General features: G+C 43.7%; 1 protein-coding gene across 3 annotated transcripts in view; it reads right to left on the reverse strand.

The window, feature by feature from the left end:
- The window catches only part of Tnik (TRAF2 and NCK interacting kinase), a 399,852-nt gene that overhangs the window by 72,662 nt on the left and 309,652 nt on the right, over positions 1-17,538 (reverse strand). For all 3 annotated transcript variants that reach the window (XM_035451031.1, XM_035451029.1, XM_027392076.2), the window contains exons 13-14: positions 3,305-3,415; positions 1,158-1,346 (exon numbers count right to left, since the gene is read on the reverse strand). In XM_035451031.1, coding sequence (XP_035306922.1) covers positions 1,158-1,346; positions 3,305-3,415 — 300 coding nt within the window. The remainder of the gene's footprint in view (positions 1-1,157; positions 1,347-3,304; positions 3,416-17,538) is intronic.

Below are 17,538 nucleotides of genomic sequence, written 5' to 3' on the forward strand. Positions count from 1 at the left end.
GCCACAGGTATAAGCTAGGAAATGTTTACTTTGTGAGTGCATAAAGCCTTATGTCAGCAATAATTATTTGGTCACTGTACTGAGCAGATAAGCAAAGCCCGCTGTCATTACAAGACCTCAAAGCCTCAAGAAGACGGCAACAGCCAAGCCAAGCACCACTTCTAAATACCAGACTTTTTAAAAGAAAAGAAAGTGGTTGTTCTTTAACCACTGCAATTCCTTATTTCCTCAGTCTCTAAATTTTACTACCTAAACCATTCATGTTTGAGCTTAAGAATCCTGGGGAGTAGAAACAGTTCAGAGAAATACCTGGATTTCTACACTTGGGCCACCTGATATCCCAAACACAGGGTGCATTGGTGGTATAGAAGTGAGCATGTATTCTTGTGTTCAGAACCAAATGTATTCCGAGTGAGGCATACTTGTAATGATTATTAATGTTAGTTTTAACTGTCAAATACAGGGCAAAAAGTGAGGGCTAGTTTTCACAGGTAACTTGCATGCCTCATTAGTTGTGTAGAGAGGTTACTAAGCCACTCCTGAACATATTTTCTATGCTTTCAATCCATTCATGCATTAGATTCTACGCTTAGTGTGTCTTAATCTGCAGGATTCTATGTCAAATGAAATAAGTAACCAGTTGTTAATCTCCTGTCAATGATGTCAAGATGGGTCAATGTGGTGTTTGAACAACAAAACGGTAATTCCATGAAAAGGTTGTAACAATGAGGCAGTTGGCTACACAGTCAAAAGATTTTTATATTTATTTCTCTCTGTGTGTGCTCACATGTATGTGTCACAACACATGTCAGAGGTCAGAAAACAACCTCTGGGGGATAGTTCTCTCCTTCTATCATGTGAGTTCCATGAATTGAACTCAGGTTGCCAGGCTTGGAAGCAAGCGTCTTTAGCTGCTGAGCTAACTTGCTGGCTGTGACTATATTTTTGTCTCAAGAAAATCTTGTCTTAAAACCTTCAGGAAGGTTGGAACACAGATGTGCTTTGCATCAAAATTTCCCTGTAATTACCAGAGGAAAGACACCAAAACCAGACATTGGAAATAGCTTTTCCCAGGGAGAAAGCTGAGTGTACTCAGAAGCAGATCCTTCTGATACCAGGCAAAGGTCTGTCCCCTACTGATAACAACCCTTCCTCACCTCTTTGGCCCACGCCGGCTTCTCGCTGGGACTCATGCCCTCCTTGTAATGGTACAGGGGCTTCTTCTCCAGGGGCCTCTGCTCCTGTCGCTGATGCTGGAGGGAAACCAGATAGTCTCTTTCTTGCTTTAGCTGCCGCTGGAGTCTTTCTGCTTGCCTCTGCTCTTCCAGTTGTTTGCGCTTATATTCCTACCCAGAGCAGGAAGAGCGAAGAAGAGGGTACATGACCACAGGGGACATTACCACAGCGGGCAGCAGCAAAGCATGCAGTGGAGGCAAAGGGGAACTGGAAACAAGTAGAATTCCAAGAAGGACAAGGAGTACCCCAAATAAGCCCAGGCCTCATGTTAGTGTCCGCACAAGAATATGTAAATAAAAACATGATTGCTTTAATGGCAGTCCCTACAGAATACTACTTGGAAAGTGACATGTCTCTGGAGAATTGCAACATAGATGCAGGGTAGTCAGGCTTGTCATTCCTAGGAGTCATAGGCTATAGCAAAGCCAAGCTTATCAATACAGTCCTAATTTGGTAATTTGGTTCTTCAAACATATGTGATAGAGTATACAACCAAATAAATAACCAGAGATCACCACCCTTTAGATAAAACCTGTACTAACTAAAGCTATTAGCAAGCTCATTTATAAGGCAACAAAAAAAAAAAGAAAAGAAAAGAAAAGAAAAAACGAAAGAAACAAAAACAGAATGCTATCACATAAAATACTGAATTAAAAAAAATAAAAAAAGCAACACCAAGCAGCCCATTTGGAGAGCATATAGTAGTAGTGATAAAAGTTCTTGCAGCAGATACGGCATGAGCAGGAAACAAACTGTTCCCATTGTAAGGGCAGGACTAACAGCCTGCAAATGAGAAATGACTGCAGGGTTGAGCAGGCTCTATGGCTGAGGTGCATTTGCTGTGATTATATTCCAGCATGTTGCAAATGGCTTTAAAAATTACTCTGCAATAAACACAGTGGGTCTTGAATGTAATTTGAACTTATAATAAGGCTGGATTCATGCTAAAGTTTCCCAAATAGAAGGAATTAATAAAGTGTGCTAAATGGTTGAGGAATTAACAAACTGGGTCAGGAAATTATATGAAGCCTCTGTGAGATTCTCAGGTCTAGGAGGTTGGAAGGGAAGACCTCATTTTTATAATGGCATGTTAGGAGGAGGAAACACAAAGTCATACATATGCAGACACGCACACACGCACACAAGCATGCACACACTCAGGGTGAACACCAGGCAGGTCCGCTGGTGTGTGACTTTCCCATTACCAGAAGTAGAGCTTGTTCATGCAGTAGCTGCTGCTGTAAGATCTCTAACTGTCTTTGCTCCTCCTCTAACTGTCGCCTGATGTATTCCTGGAGAGGCAGGCAGCAGAGAATTGGGAAGAATGGAAAGAGAGGAAAAGAGAGAGAAAGAACCAGTAATTGCAAAGGTGACAAGAGCTTCCAAGTGAAATGCTGGAGAAAGGAAGGAAAAAATACCCAACACCTCACCCAACAGCAAGAATAGGCTATAGCAAAGCCAAGCTTATCAATACAGTCAAAAGCACAGGCCCCTTGTGATGGCCTGGCATCTCACTGTCTCTATTTGGTTTTAATGAAACCAGCTCTCTGTCAAAGCTTGTTATTAGGCTCCTCTCTTATGGACTCCACGGAATTAGAAATGATGTAAAGTTCTGAGGCTCTGTGCCAGCAGCAGTCATAGAACACATGTGTAAGGTAAGCTAGCTCATAGTCTTTGTAACAGATCCATCCCGTAGTTAGCTCACTCAGCTTGTGAGTTTATCACTCAGCTTGTGAGTTTATCAGGAGCTGGAGAGTAGAAATCGCCTAAATAGCATGGCTCATCTTCATTGATAGAATAGGAACTTGGTTCCATGCAGGGAGTTCAAAAATTCTAGGTATGCCAGAGGAGGCCCTTGGCTTGGGTGCAAAGCATGGGCGCTGTCAAACTGTGCACTTGACTGTTTGAATAGGTAAGAACTGTCACTTGAGAAAAAGCAAAAGTCACAAAAGAACAGTCCCATACCATGTCCCATACTTGGAGACCATGTCCCATACCCCAGAGCTGCCTGATGCTGCAGTTCCCATGGGGCCTGTTGTAGGTTCATAGTTTTTCCACCTCCCAGTACCTGCTCGTGCTCTGCGCGCCTCCTCTCCTCCTCCCGGCGCATCTGCTCTTCATAGTGTCGACGCTGTTCCCGCTCCTGCTGCTTCCGAAGCTCCTTCTCCCGCCTTTGTTGCTGTGGGTCACAAGCAGACATCATGATAGCAGTGGGCACTGGTGATATTAGCATTAGATCTGCCCTGTGATAGACATGAGCTCTCAAAGACAGATACCCAAATGCTCCAAGGCTTTTCAACCTGGGCTACTGGGGACACATTGGTAAGGAGGGGTGATATCAAGAGATTTGGAGCTATGTAGACCATCTATGTGGACTCTCACCAAGACACACTCTTTTGTGGCCATTTGGGATTGACAAACTAGGCTGCAAAAGACCAGCCATCTTTGAGCTGTCATAGACTCTTGAAATCCATTGCAATACTTACATGCTTCAGTCATTCTAATATCATTCCTTACAAAGATTCCAAAGATACAAGATTCAGATAAGCGGAGTAGATAATCAAGGCTGCATACTGAGGAGAATTCACAGAATCCCACTCAGACCACATCTCTGTTGCTCACACCAAGCTGCTTCTCTGTTTGCTGGAGGAATCATTTGTAAATGCTCCGAGGGAGCACCGTCATGACCTCATTTTCATTCTTACCTCATACAATTGCCCCACCCAAGAGTGGATAGAGCAAACCACATGTTACATGTGTATCTTACTTAATCTTCAAAAATGTCTTTTGAGGTAGATGTCATTATCCCCAGTTTATGTACCGATACTGAGGCTTGGGGACAGTAATTGTTTAAAGTCATGTTACTGTTCACCCACCGTCTATCCCAATAAATAGCAGGGCTTGACTTCAAAGCCAGCCATATGCTACAGGACCTAAGCTCAACTATTTTGTAGCTGGAGAGATAGGAAATGTGGCAGAAGACACCCAAATTGACCTGGCTCTTCATTCTACTTTCTGAAAAGGAGAGAGGTTGGGAGACCTGAGAACCAAGCTCAGGAGCTGGTGCTTGGAGATAGCCGTGGTGCCATTCCCCATTTCCACAACACGAGACACTGTGTAGGGGCACGTGAAGGGCACTGGTGACTGTCCTAGTAACTGGAGTCACATGACTGGCATTTAGCCTGAGGGGCAGATATAACAAACATCTTGCAATGTACATGATCACATTTAAAACAATGTTCCCCCAGGCCAAATTCTGGGAATCCAATGAGAGGGATGAGGGAAGAGGTCAGGATCATGATGGAGAAATCTGCAGAGACAGCTGAACCAAGCTCATGGGACTCATGAACTCTAGACTGACAGCTGTGGAGCCTCCATGGGACCGAACTAGGCCCTCATTATGTGGGAGACAGTTGTGAAGCTTCGGATATCTGAGGGGCACCTGGCAGTAGAGCCAGGATCTATCCCTGGTGTAAGAGTTAGCCCATTCCCCGTGATGGGATGCTGTGCTCAGCCTTAACGCAGGAGGGAGTGTGGTGATATGTTATATATGATTTAATAAAGCCACTGGGGCTCAAAATGCAAAGCTAGCAATAGCCATAGAGCCTGGCAGTGGTGGTATACACCTTTAATCCCAGGACTTGGGAGACAGAGGCAGATGTATCTCTGTTAGTTCAAGACCACACTGAGCTACATAAAATTGGTGCAGTCCAAAAGAGAAACAGCTCACATAATGGTGATCTCAACACTTGGGATCACACATCTTTAATACCCAGCACTAGGTAGGTGGAGATAGGAGTGATATGGCTGGGTAGAGAGAGGAACATAAGGCAGGAGGAGACAGGAACTCAAGGGATTGCAGTCTGAAGCTTGGTGGAGAGCAGTGCAGCCTGCATTGTGCTCTGAGGATTTGTGGAGACAGGGTCCCCCATTTTGGTCTGAGGTAGAGGTAAGAGATAGCTGCTGGCTGCTTTGCTTTTCTGATTTCAGCTTGACTTTATTAGATCATAAGCAATATATCACCACAAGGGAGGGGGCTTGGTCCTGCCTCAACTTAATGGGCCAGGCTTTGTTGACTCCTCATGGGAGCCCTTACTCTTTGGGAGGAGTGGATGGGGGATGGGCTGGGGAGGGAGGTGAAAGGGGCAGGAGGAGGGGTGAGAGAGAGAATTGTGATCAGAATGTAAAATGAAATTAAAATAAATAAATAAACAAAACAATGTGCTCTCCAGTAGTACCGGTAGCATCTATTTTGGGAACAGTTGTGGGCCTTTTATGTCAGACCCGTACTAGCTTTGATTTCTTTTTCCTCAGTTAGAAGGTGCTGAGAAAACAGACCAAGACCAGGTATGCCTCATTCCCTGCGACATTCTCACGGCACTTTATTGCTTGATGAGGAGTGGTGAGATATTCCAAAGAAAACAGCCTCCATTACACCGACAAGTCAGTTCTACAAAACCAGAGAAAGAATCATCCCACCACAGCTGTCTGCCACAGGCCCCCCAAATGTCAAGAACCCTGGGGAAGCCTTGTTGCCCTAGCTTTCACTGCAACCTTCCAATACATCAGTGTATGCTGTGTGTCAGTGCCCTCCAAATCTTAGGAAAGAAGTTGCCCAGCAAGACTCAGTATCTGTCACACTCTAACTTGACAACCACTTATCCATCTTATACTATACTCGATGAGGAGTCTCGGCAGGGCTTTGTGCAGCCAAATGATGCAATAGGGCTTGCATTTTCAAAAGGCCCCCAACAACCATTAGGCACTAACAAAACAAGACGAGGCCTTCCTACAGGTCTAGGCATGAGTCAGCTGGGCACCGATGATGTAATAAAGGTAGACTGGGTACCACTATTCATCTTTATTGCTAAGGAAGAAGTTGCAAAAAGGAAGAAAGGTTCCAGATTTCTAGTTACCCTAAAATGACAGGTGCCTGGTGGTGGTGGCGCAGGCCTTTAATCCCAGCACTTGGGAGTCAGAGACAGGTGGATCTCTGTGAGTTTGAGGCTAGCCTGGTCTATAAAGCGAGTGCCAGGAAAGCCCTGGCTGTTACACAGAGAAACCCTGTCTTGAAAAACAAAAACAAAACAAAGAAACAAATAAATAAAATGACTGACATGGATGCCTGCTTAGAATTATAAGCAGGCCAACATGAAATAGGAAGTTGCTGATGACCACAAGCATGAAAAAAGGGCAGAGCTCTGGGCTAGGGAGCTTCCTGGATAGTGTAACTAAGAGGATATGGAAAACCAGGGGTATGTTGATCCAAACAAGTGAATATTTGTTTCATAGAAAAAAATAATTCAGAGGAACACAAGGGAGAACATCATCATAGGAACTGACTGAATAATTTGAATTGTATACCCAAAGCAGAGGCATTTCCAACACTCAAACGAAGTGAATTAGCGCCAGCCCAGAGAATAAAATAATTATGTGTACTGATCTGGCTTCTGGCAGGAAATAGCCCTCATTTAGCTAACATTTCAAGTTCGTTACTCTTATTGGTCTCTTTCTTGAGGAAAAAATAATCAAGGTCTTTGAAGATTTGGCTGGATTTTTTGTGGAAGATTTGTCTGTTTTCAGTGTTCCAGGAATCAATACTGTTTTATAATTACATGCCACTCAGGTTCCCATGCAAGGTACACACAGTATTGATTGCAACTAAGAAGGTAGGGCTTCTCAAGTGTTCTGAAGCTTCAGAAAAAGACACTCAAAAGTAGCTAATAATTAATAATGATCTCACTCAGATCAGCCATTGGTCACACACAGAGACATCTGCCAGGGCTTCAGTTCCTGCCGTGAAGTTAGAAAAATAAATTATCTCCCCAACCTTCTGAGGGCACCCTGCCAATTTCCAACTGTGTGTCTCAAGGTTGATGCCTTTCCTAGAAAGATGTTTATGGTCTCTTCTTTTGTGTACAGGGCTGTTGGAAAGGACACACCAAAACACACCAAAGAAAATTTCCGACTTCACGGAGACCCTTACAAAGCCTTTGGTGTCTCTCTCTACAAGCAGCTCTTAAAGGACAAGGCTAAGCTCAACTCCTGCTCAACTTCAGCCTCTCACATGGGTCCTGGTATCTGGCAGATACATGTAAAGATGTGTTGTACTAGACACAGTGCTGAGGCAAAAGGAATGCCACGAGTTTAAGATTAGTCAGGGCTATGTAATGAGACTCTGCTTCTAAGAAACTCAACAGAATAAAAACCTGTGGGAGCAAGAAGACACTAACACATTATTCTCTTAAAGCATTTTGGTACTTTCTTCTTACAGTACTAATGACATGCATTACATCATAATACATATTACTTCTTTGTGTTTGTTTTTATCAATTTTGTGATCTAGATGGAAAGCTACTGTGTGTCTCCATTCCAGGTTTTATCTTTTGAAAATGATTTATTTACTTAATTTTTATTTGTGTGTGTATATGCCTGAATGAATGTATGCATACCACACACATGTAGTGCTCTTAGGGGCCAGAAGACGGTGTTGGATCCCTGAAACTGGGGTTACAGTCAGCTGCTAGCCACCCAGCATGGATTCTAGGGATTGAACCATGATTCTCTGAAAGATCAGTAAGCCCTTTTAACTGCTGAGCCACCTTTCCTGCCCTCCAGATTCTGCCTTGTATGTTTCTCACACATTGTGTCATTATTTATATTTGTTGTATTGATGACTGAAGGTCAGAAAAACAACCCAAGGGGACTGTGCTAGTTGATTTTCACTGTACTCGACACAACCTGGAATCGCCCCAGACAAGAGTTTTAATTTAGGAATTGTCTAGATCAGGTTGGCCTGTGAGCATGTCTGTAGGGAATTATCTTGATAATTGATGGAGGGGGACCCAACCCACTATGGGCAGCACCATGTCAGAGCTAGGCTGTGTAGAGCGAGGAAAGCTGGCTGAAATCAAGCAAGCAGCATGAGGTTATTTGTTTCTCCCTGTTCAATCAGTGGATGTGATGTGACTGGTTGCTCGAGTTTCTGCCTTGACTTCATGCAATGATGGATGGCAAGGTGAAATTTTATGCATATACACCTTTTCTCTCCAAAGTTGCTTGTTTGTCAGTGTATTTGTCACAGCAACAGAAAGAAAACCAGGGCAGGGTGAAAGACTGAATCAGACCTGCCTTTCCGAGGCATCTCTCACAAGTCAGAAGGTCCTTCATGCCCATACGAGATTGGGAATGTTAAAAACCAAACAGCAGCAGCAACAGAAACACAGTCACTGGCAACTGGTCCTGATGTAGCTATTTGCCATGTGGGAGAAAAGACTACAAACCCAGGCTAGAAAGAATGTAGGGTGAAGCCTAAAGTAGTATTCTTAGATTGCATCTGGATTATGTAAATGCTTATCATCATCCTGCCATCAGAGAGAATGTCTTCCACCAGCCAGATGACAGCTCTTGGCAGATGACAATTCAAGAGGAATGGACTAGAAGTTCTCATTTATGTCTTCTTGGAGACATTGCCAAAGGTTGAGTTCCTTAAAGTTAGAAATTCAGTTGGTTCATAATTGAGTTTTAATGATTTTTTTTTTCTGGTTGGGGAGTGAATGATGCAGCAATTGCCCTGCACGCTCTCCAGGTTAATACTATCACTGCCTTATATTTTGTTGTAGGTGTGGCCCTTCTTGCACATTTTGCCTTCTGTGGCTCTGCACCAATGAGAGAAGAAGTGAAGTGTAACAAAATGCATAGTAAAAGCAACTTAAAGAAGGAAGGGCTTATCTTGGCTCATGGTTTGAAGGTAGGGTCTATTGCGGTGGGGGAGGCAGCTGGTCACACTGAGGTAGGAAGTGGAGAGATGAAAGCTGGTGCTCAGCTTGCCTTCTCCTTCCTATTTATCTAGTCTGGATCCTCAGCCCAGGGGACGGTGTCACCACCCTCAGCTAAACCTGTCTGGGCACATCCTTAGACAGACCTGGAGGTGCTTCGAAATCCAGTCACGTTCATAAGGAAGATTAGCCATCACAGGGGAAGTTCTGATCCTCCACCTGCTCATCCATTTAGGATGCTCCTAGGTGGGTGTTGTTTTCAAGTGAGCTGGTTAGTCAGTTTCAATGGGGAAGAGTTAGAGCTGCCACTCGTTGTATTCCTGCCAGAGGCTATCATGACAACCCTCAAACAACCCTCAAACAGACTTCTCACAGGTGTGGGTATACATTGTTACTCCTGGGTATGTCTATTACGAAACACACCTTCTCCTCTCTGATGGACAACTGGCATCTTTGTTGGGTTTCTTAGGTGCTAGGATGCTCAGAGCCATACTGAGGGCCACATACGACAGCTGTGCTCACTGAATATCAAATTATTTAAGTACTCAATGAACCAGCCCAGCCCCTGCTTTCAACCCATCTTTCTCTTGTATTTTATGCTACTCTTATTACATTTTACTTGTTGTACTAACCATTATAAGTCACATTTAGTTCTCTTTTTAGAATGAAGAAAAGTTATAAAGATAACAAATATTAGGTAACAATCAAGCCTTGCTTCTATGTCCGTCTTTTATACATACCATACTTCCCATTATATGAGCCCAGGGAAATGCCCACATTTGAGAATATTTCCTAATTGTAATCTTAATATAGTGGGGTAGAGAGAGGAGTCAGTAAGGCTTGGAGATAGAACACTGGCTCAGAAATATGTTCTCTATAAACATTTAATGAATGAGTCAGTGTAATGTTGAATTAGATGCTATCATCTAAACCTTTAATGCAGTGGCCCCATAGCTGGCCTTCAAAGGCTCTGAGCAAGGATGTGCTGCCTTGCAAAGGAAGAAAAAGGGCTTGGGAATGAGAGGAGAAGTGAAGAACTCAGGGCTGCCCTTGGAGAGTAGAAGTAATGAGAGGGACCCCTTGGAGACTGACAGACCTAGCTTGCCCTCTAGAGGACTGGCGAGCAGCTACTGAGGGATGATGTCCAGATTCTCAGGAAGTGCCTCAAACCACCCCTCAGCTCAGGAGCTCTTCAAGCAAAGGTATTCCAAAAGAAAGGGCCACTGTGGTCCTTTGAATCACGACTCAGCACAGTGCTGCTTACTGTTAACAGGCCTGTTCACCCCAAGCTTCCCAGGAGTTGTACTTGGGACAAAGGCATTCACAGACATCTTGAGATTCTGTGTCTATTCAACACTTGCCCAAACTTCAATTTGGGAAAGACCATTGAAAACTAACCACTGCTGAACGAGGGTAGTGTGCCTTGCAATTAAAAGTGGAGTTCCAAATATTTTCTTTTTAATAGGTAGGGCACAAGAATGATGAAGTGGCCAGGCACCTCAGATTGTATAACACAGCAGTGTAATAAAAAGAATAAAATGAATAATAATGCCAAATAATAGGATCAAAGTTCTGTGAGTTTATGATACCGCGCACCTCTTGTGGTATCATGTACATTTCTAAGGCTCTTACTCCTTTTAACTCTGTAGTTTCCCCTCCTTTTGAGACAGATACACCAATAACTCCATTGCACAGATAAGGAAACCACGGCATCCAGGCCATCCTCTTACCCGAGTCCAGTCCTTGGACTGGATAGCCAGGGCATACACTCTTCTTGATTCTGAAACGTGCATGGATACCAAGTGAAAGATGCCGTGTGTTTTTGTCAGTTTTCTTTTTCTGTCTTGACCTATCCTTTCCCCTTTCGTCATAGAAACAGTAACCAGGGAGCCCTGGAAAGCCCTTCTTTTCTACATCTGCTCTAATCCATGGCCAGAAGGAAGCCTCATCTCTACTGAAGGGCAACTTTTGATCAGCAGGCAGCCCATGGCTAAGCTCCCTGAGTGCACATGTGCAAGTTGCTCTTTTACAAACAAAAGGGGAAGGGAGGTTCTAGGCTGATTTTTGCCTTGAGCAAGCTTAATGAAGAAATCTAATCTCGTCTCTGCTATGAACAGTGGCTCCTGGTGATGGGGGATGTTCTGTATATGTGTTTCTCTTATTGGTTAATGAATAAAACACTGACTGGCCAGTAGCCAGGCAGAAAGTATAGGTGGGGCTAGGAGACAAGGAGAGAGAGAGTCCACCAAGAGATGCCATGATGCTGAAGGAGTAACATGCCAGATTACGGGTAAGTCACAGCCTCATGGCAATACATAGTTTAATAGAAATGGGTTAATAATTAAGAGAGCTAGCCAACGAGAAGACTAAGCCATTGGCCAAACAGTTTAATAATTAATATACCATCTGTGTGTTTATTTGGGGCCAAACAGCTGTGGGACCAGACTGGAAAGAAACTCCAGCTATATCCTGGTTATCTCCCAAGCCTCAGTTTCCCCAGGAACAGCTACTACTAGGGCTTCGCTGGACACTACACAGAGGAACAAGAATGGTGCAATGGTCATCTCTAATACACAAGGCTCTGTATTTTAGCATAGATGCCAAGTGCAGATAAAACCCTTTTATTCCTGCCCTAACATTCCAAAGCCCTAGTGAGAGACCCTGGGACTGAGTGCTAGGGAAATGAGTGCGTTATAAATGAGTTTATAGACACCACGTTCACTGAGAGTGCCATTCCAGGCAGTCGGAGCTGACACTGAAGGTGCTAAATTACATCCCCTGTAGGAAGGAGAACTCCTCAAACATTTCCTACACCGATGATGAAGGCATTTTAGATATGCGGCAGAATGTACTTTAATGTAGTGATATCACAGGGCTGAATCAATAACATGATACATTTCCCAACATTAAGAGTTGTTAAAAAAATAGGCATGTGCTGCCAAAGCCCCATGGGTTTGTAAGGAGGACTTGGAAGACTTGCTTTTAGAGGACAACTGGCTGAGGTCACTGTCCAGGTGGTGTCCACTCAAGCTGCTCACTGAAGAAAGCAAAAATGGAAATGAAAACAGTTCCATTTCAATGTCATGTGAATAAATGTTCCAATGAAACCATTTTGTTGTAGATCTACCTAGGTATAATTAAGAAAACTGTGAAATACAAGAGACATGAACTAGCCATAAAAAAGAGGGCATTAAAAGACCCTGGATGATGGAGGTCAGGCCTGTGATCCATGATGCCTGTTCAGGCAGGCTTTGGAGACTAATTCTGCATACATGTAATCAAAGGCACTCTAGATACACCAAGGGTTAGTGCCTGTCTGACTCTATCTTGTTTTGTAATGTTAGATGCTATAGGAACAGATACCAGGCAGTTCTCTCCATTCTTGAAAAGCACAGGAAGGGGTTTGTGCAGATGGAGAATATATTTCAGCAGCATCTCTAATCTCAGTACCTCCCTCCATAGGGCTCAGCATCTTTAACCTCAGCACCTCCTTTCACAGGGCTCAGAGGAACCCCACACAAAGCTAGCTCTCTGGGACACACTGAGTAGTGCAGCACTCTTCCCTTCATTGTCTGTCTTTTGAGACACTGTCTTGTGTAGTTCAGGCTGGTCTCAACTGTGCCATGAATACTATATTACCCTTGGACTATTGATAGTTCTGCTTCTTTCTCCTAAGGGCTGGAATTACAGGCATGTGCCACCATGCCCAGTGATCACAAGATACTGTTATAAATGCTTTTTATGAATTAACTCAATCTCTCAAATGATTATTATCCCATTTTGTAGATGAGTAAGCTGATGAATTAGCTCAAGATGACTAATGAAGAAATTGGCAGGGTGGACATTGGCAGCAAAGCTGACAGGCACCCATCTTCTTAGTGAAATAACCACTCCTAGGGCTCTGTCTCTAAGGCTGAAGCTTACTATTCAGACCTGACAAGATCTCTGTCTTATGGATCTTGTTTAGATCTTGGACAAGCCTTCATATAAGCACTTGATAGTAATAAAAGGGCTATACTTAATGATTGTGGTGGCTAGTTTCAAATGTCAATTTGTAACAACTTAGAGATCACCTTGGAAGGGGTCCTTAGCTGAGGAATTGCCTAGATGCACTTAGCATGTTTATGGAAGACTGTCTTGACTGTTGACTGATATGGGCAGAGCATCCACTGTGGGTAGCATCATTCCCTGCACAGATGGTTCCGGACTGCATAGGTGAAGAGGCATAGCTAAGCAGAAGCAAGACGGCAGCAAGATGGTGTCTATTTTTTGCTCTTGATTTGCAGATTTAATCGGACTAACTGCTTTGAGTTTCCACTTTTATTTTTTTCCCTCAATGAAAGTCTGTAGCATGAAGTTACAAGACAAATATTTCCCCAAGACGCTTTTGGTCAGGTGTTTTATCAGAACAACAGATATGAAACTAAGACAATGACAGAAAGAAATATAGGTAAGACCATCTTTCAAAAGACAGAGCTTCAGAAAATTCTATGGACTCTGCTGACAAAGCAGACTTCCCAAGGTGGCAGGTGGCCCTGCTAAGCACGGCACTCCCTAGGGATGCTGCTCTGTGCTGGTCAAACCAGTCACTACTGACAAGCTAACAACAAGCAGAAAGCCAAGAGACACAAAGAAAAAAGTGCTTTCAGAAAAAAAAAAAGCCACCACAAAGGGTTGGACGGGGAAGGCACATTAGTTAAAATAGAATGAAGAAATTCTCTTTATAAAAATAAAATAAATAATCCTTGGTGACTTAGTCTCTCATCATTCCAGAATACAGCAAAACATTTGTACAAAAATCTTAACCTATTTCTTGTGTCCGGCATAGGACTAAGCCTTTTGTGCCTATGTTTTTCATAGTTCCCATAGTAATCCTCCAAAGTAAATATACATGTAAAGACGCTGAGGTTTGGGGGGTTAAGTATACTTCCCAAGACCACAGAGCTAGAATGAAATTTGGCCGCCTGGCCTACAAAGCTAGTGTAGTTTACTTTCATACCCAATGACCAGACTGTTTTCCCTTCGCACCACATTCTGAGGGGGTGTTGTAACAAGTGTTCATTCCAAAGCCCGAGAAGGTGCTTGCCTTCTGGCACAGTTACTTTCATAAACTCAAGGTTTCACTGCATAAAGGAAGAGGCGTGAACACTGGAAAATTCCTCTGGCTTTAGTCAGAGTGGCAATAGTTACTGCCCCCGGAACACCATGCATTGACGATATGCTTGAGGTTTCTGGGAGTTGCTTGGTTAGTAGCTGCATGAGATGCTACTGTTTTAGAAGTGTGGAAACTGAGGAGGAGAGAGCTAAAGAATGCATTCAGAGTCACATGGTGAAAAGGAAAGCCGGGATCCTGGCCTTTGCAGCACGAGGGGCTTCGGATGACTGGTTTGTGTTTTGGTTTTGAGATAGAGTTTTGAAATACATTGTAGGCTGGCCTTGCACTCATAGTAATACTCCTGCCTCTGACTCCCAAGTACTGAGATAATAGATGTGGGCTATCATATCTGCTTCTTTTAGTTGATGTTGTTGACTGAAATACTACATCCTTCTCAATAGTCTTTCACTTTTATTGTCTGAAGGGGAGCTTCAATACATGGCTCCTACATAACTTTTTTAAAAAATTTATCTGTTTGTGTATGAGTGTGTGACTATCGTCGTGCTATGGTACATGTGTTAAGGTCAAAGGCTAATTGTGGGAGTTGGTTCTCCCCATTTACCATGTGGGTTCTAGGGAACAATCTTGGGTGATCAGACTTGGAACAGGCAGTTTTCCCACTGAGCCAGCAGGGTGGTCCAGCACAGAGCTCTTCAAGAGATACATACCTTCCCTTCTCTGTTGTGGGGAGAGGACGATGCGATAGCACCTTGGAGAAATGATTTAGACTCTAAGAACAGCTGCTTGTCCCAGTGTCTCCTATAGATGTAGGCTCTGTGATCCTGGCCTTTTACCCTGACAGAAAAGTGAACACTATGAGCAGACACGAGCACAGGCTGACAGCAAGTGGGGTAGCACAGAGATATAAAAGTTCCCTAAACCTAAGTATCAGGTAGGTCTCCTTGCAGATGTGGTATTATGTCCTTTGGAAGATCTGTCCTCCTGATGGCCATTGACATCTAAGTCTCCATTTCCCTGGGTTGTCTTCAGGACAACTTTAATGGGGACAGAAAGCTCATGTCCCTGTGAAAACTGAAGGAGGGCAGGGGAGGGGCTGAAGGCAACAGCTCCTAGGGTCAGCTGGATCCCTTCTCATGACTTAAAGGTATTCCCATTAAAATGAAGGTATAAAATACTCCTAGCAAGTTGAAAGAAACCACGGGTCTTATTCTAAAATTCTTATGCAAGATCAGTCATCATCAAGGACCTGATCCCAATTCATTAGTCTGTTACCAGAGCAAGGTCATAGCACCTCCAGGGCCATCTGATTCTGATGCACAGTGCCATGGGTAGGGCTGGTCCCAGCTGAGTAATAAAAAATTCTTAGTGAGCCAGAAAAAACAGGAGAGGATCTCTAAATAGTTTTGTCACCAGTGATGAACTGACTCACCTTGGCTGAGTTTCAGAAAGTTCCTGGAACTTACTTATATGTTTTACTGTATTACCGGTCAAAACTGGTCTAGTTACCACCATTTAATCAGCATCAGGCCATGCCCCTTGGCTAAGGAGATCCATGACTACATTCAGCTGTGGTCAAAGTCCTTCTGAGAATTACCAACACTGATTAGATCCTAGCCATATCCATGAAGGCCCACGTCAAAAGCAAAGGGCACAGAAAGTGTCCTTAGGGACTCCTGGTGGGAGCTGACATCTGAGGTCACAAAATATGAGAGCTCTAGGCAGCCATCCCTGTGATACTAGGTAGGCAGCCAGAAGGCCTTTTTTATTCAGAATTGGGAATATAATTCCCAGTGTGCCCACAAAAGCCCATATGACTGAAAGGAAGCTAAATTCTTAAGCAGATCTGCAGACTTTCACAATTTCTGTGTGTCCATGCAGTCCAGTTCCTGTGCTGGCCACCAGAGACACAAGTGTTTACCACAGGCTAGGATGACAGATAAGGATAGGAACACAGGAGGGGGCCATCTGTGTGCCAAGGATTATTGTTATTCAGGTTCAAGACTTATTATACCACAATTTGCTTTCTTCTCTTAAGCTATAGCATTTGCCATTAGGACATGATATTGAGACATCTACAGAGTTTATTCTTGACCACACCACAATAGAGTCAGACACACACAAAAAGAGAAAAATCACACAAAAACCAATAGTGTTTTAACTAAGTTGGTTGGGCCACATTCATAGAAATTCTGGGCTGCACGTGGCCTCATGTGCCTGTCTGTGGGTTGCTGGTTGGACACACCTAGTACAAGAGAAAGGTCCAAAAGATAAAGCCAGTGTAATTGACCAAATCCACGTGCTCCCAATTCTTCTGAGAAGCCAGGTTCACATTGACCATCACATAGCAGAGGGTTCACTCCCTCATGCATGCAGATACCTTCTATTCAGGCCATGGTCCTTAGGGTGTGTCTCTCTGGACACAGTGTCCTACTCATAGTCATGGAAGAAGCCCCCATAAATGCCCCTGAAGAACACAGGAGGCCTCTCGGCAGCTCTGGTGTGTGAAGGAAACTGAACTCAAAGCTGAGCACAGCTGCTTTGCCTTGGCTCAGAGATCATCAGCTGTGCAGGGCAAAACACCACAGAGATAGATACAGGCCAGGGCTACGATACAAGAAACAGTGATATGAAACACAGACTCTGTATCGAGGTCCCTGAGCTTGAAACATGGGTTTCACTTTGAGCTACTTTCCAGGAAGTAGCTGGGTCCAACAGCCAAGAGTTCATGTATTAAACAAACAAATAAATACACAAACAGAAAAACAAAATGTGTTTGGAGAGATAGCTCAGTGAGGAAAGTGCTTGCTACAAGCAAGAGGATCCGAGTTTAATCCCCAGAACTCACATAAAAATGTTGGGTGTCTACATGCATATTTGTAAAGCCAGCACTGGGTAGGTGGAGACAGGAAGGCCTCCAGGGTTTCCTGGCCAGCCAATCTAGCCTACTTAGCAAGTTTCAGGTCAGTGTGAAAACCCATCACCAGGAAGAAGATGGACAGCACCTGAAGAATGACATTTGAGGTTCTATCCTGACCTGTACATACATGCACACATGAGCACATGCATGTACGAGCATGTGCACTCCCATATAAACATACATATGAACACATATATATACACACAAACATTTAAAATATGTACATAGCCACATCTTCTCTCCACATGGTAAGAATCTTGTGAACTTTAAATGCTTATGATCTTGGTAGTGTGGATTTTCTAGGGCTACATAGTCAGTGCTTTTAGCCTAAAACTAATGATAATGAACCAGTAACCAAATGCAGCCAAAGTAATGGAGATTGTGACTCCCCCACCCCCACCACCCGAAGCAGGAACCTGGGAAATGACCCACCAAGGAGAGCAGGACAGACATTATATAGGGAGTACTCAGCACAGGTTTGATCCAGCCAG

The sequence above is a fragment of the Cricetulus griseus genome (assembly GCF_003668045.3).
Source record: "Cricetulus griseus strain 17A/GY chromosome 1 unlocalized genomic scaffold, alternate assembly CriGri-PICRH-1.0 chr1_0, whole genome shotgun sequence".
Taxonomy (NCBI): Eukaryota; Metazoa; Chordata; class Mammalia; order Rodentia; family Cricetidae; genus Cricetulus; species Cricetulus griseus.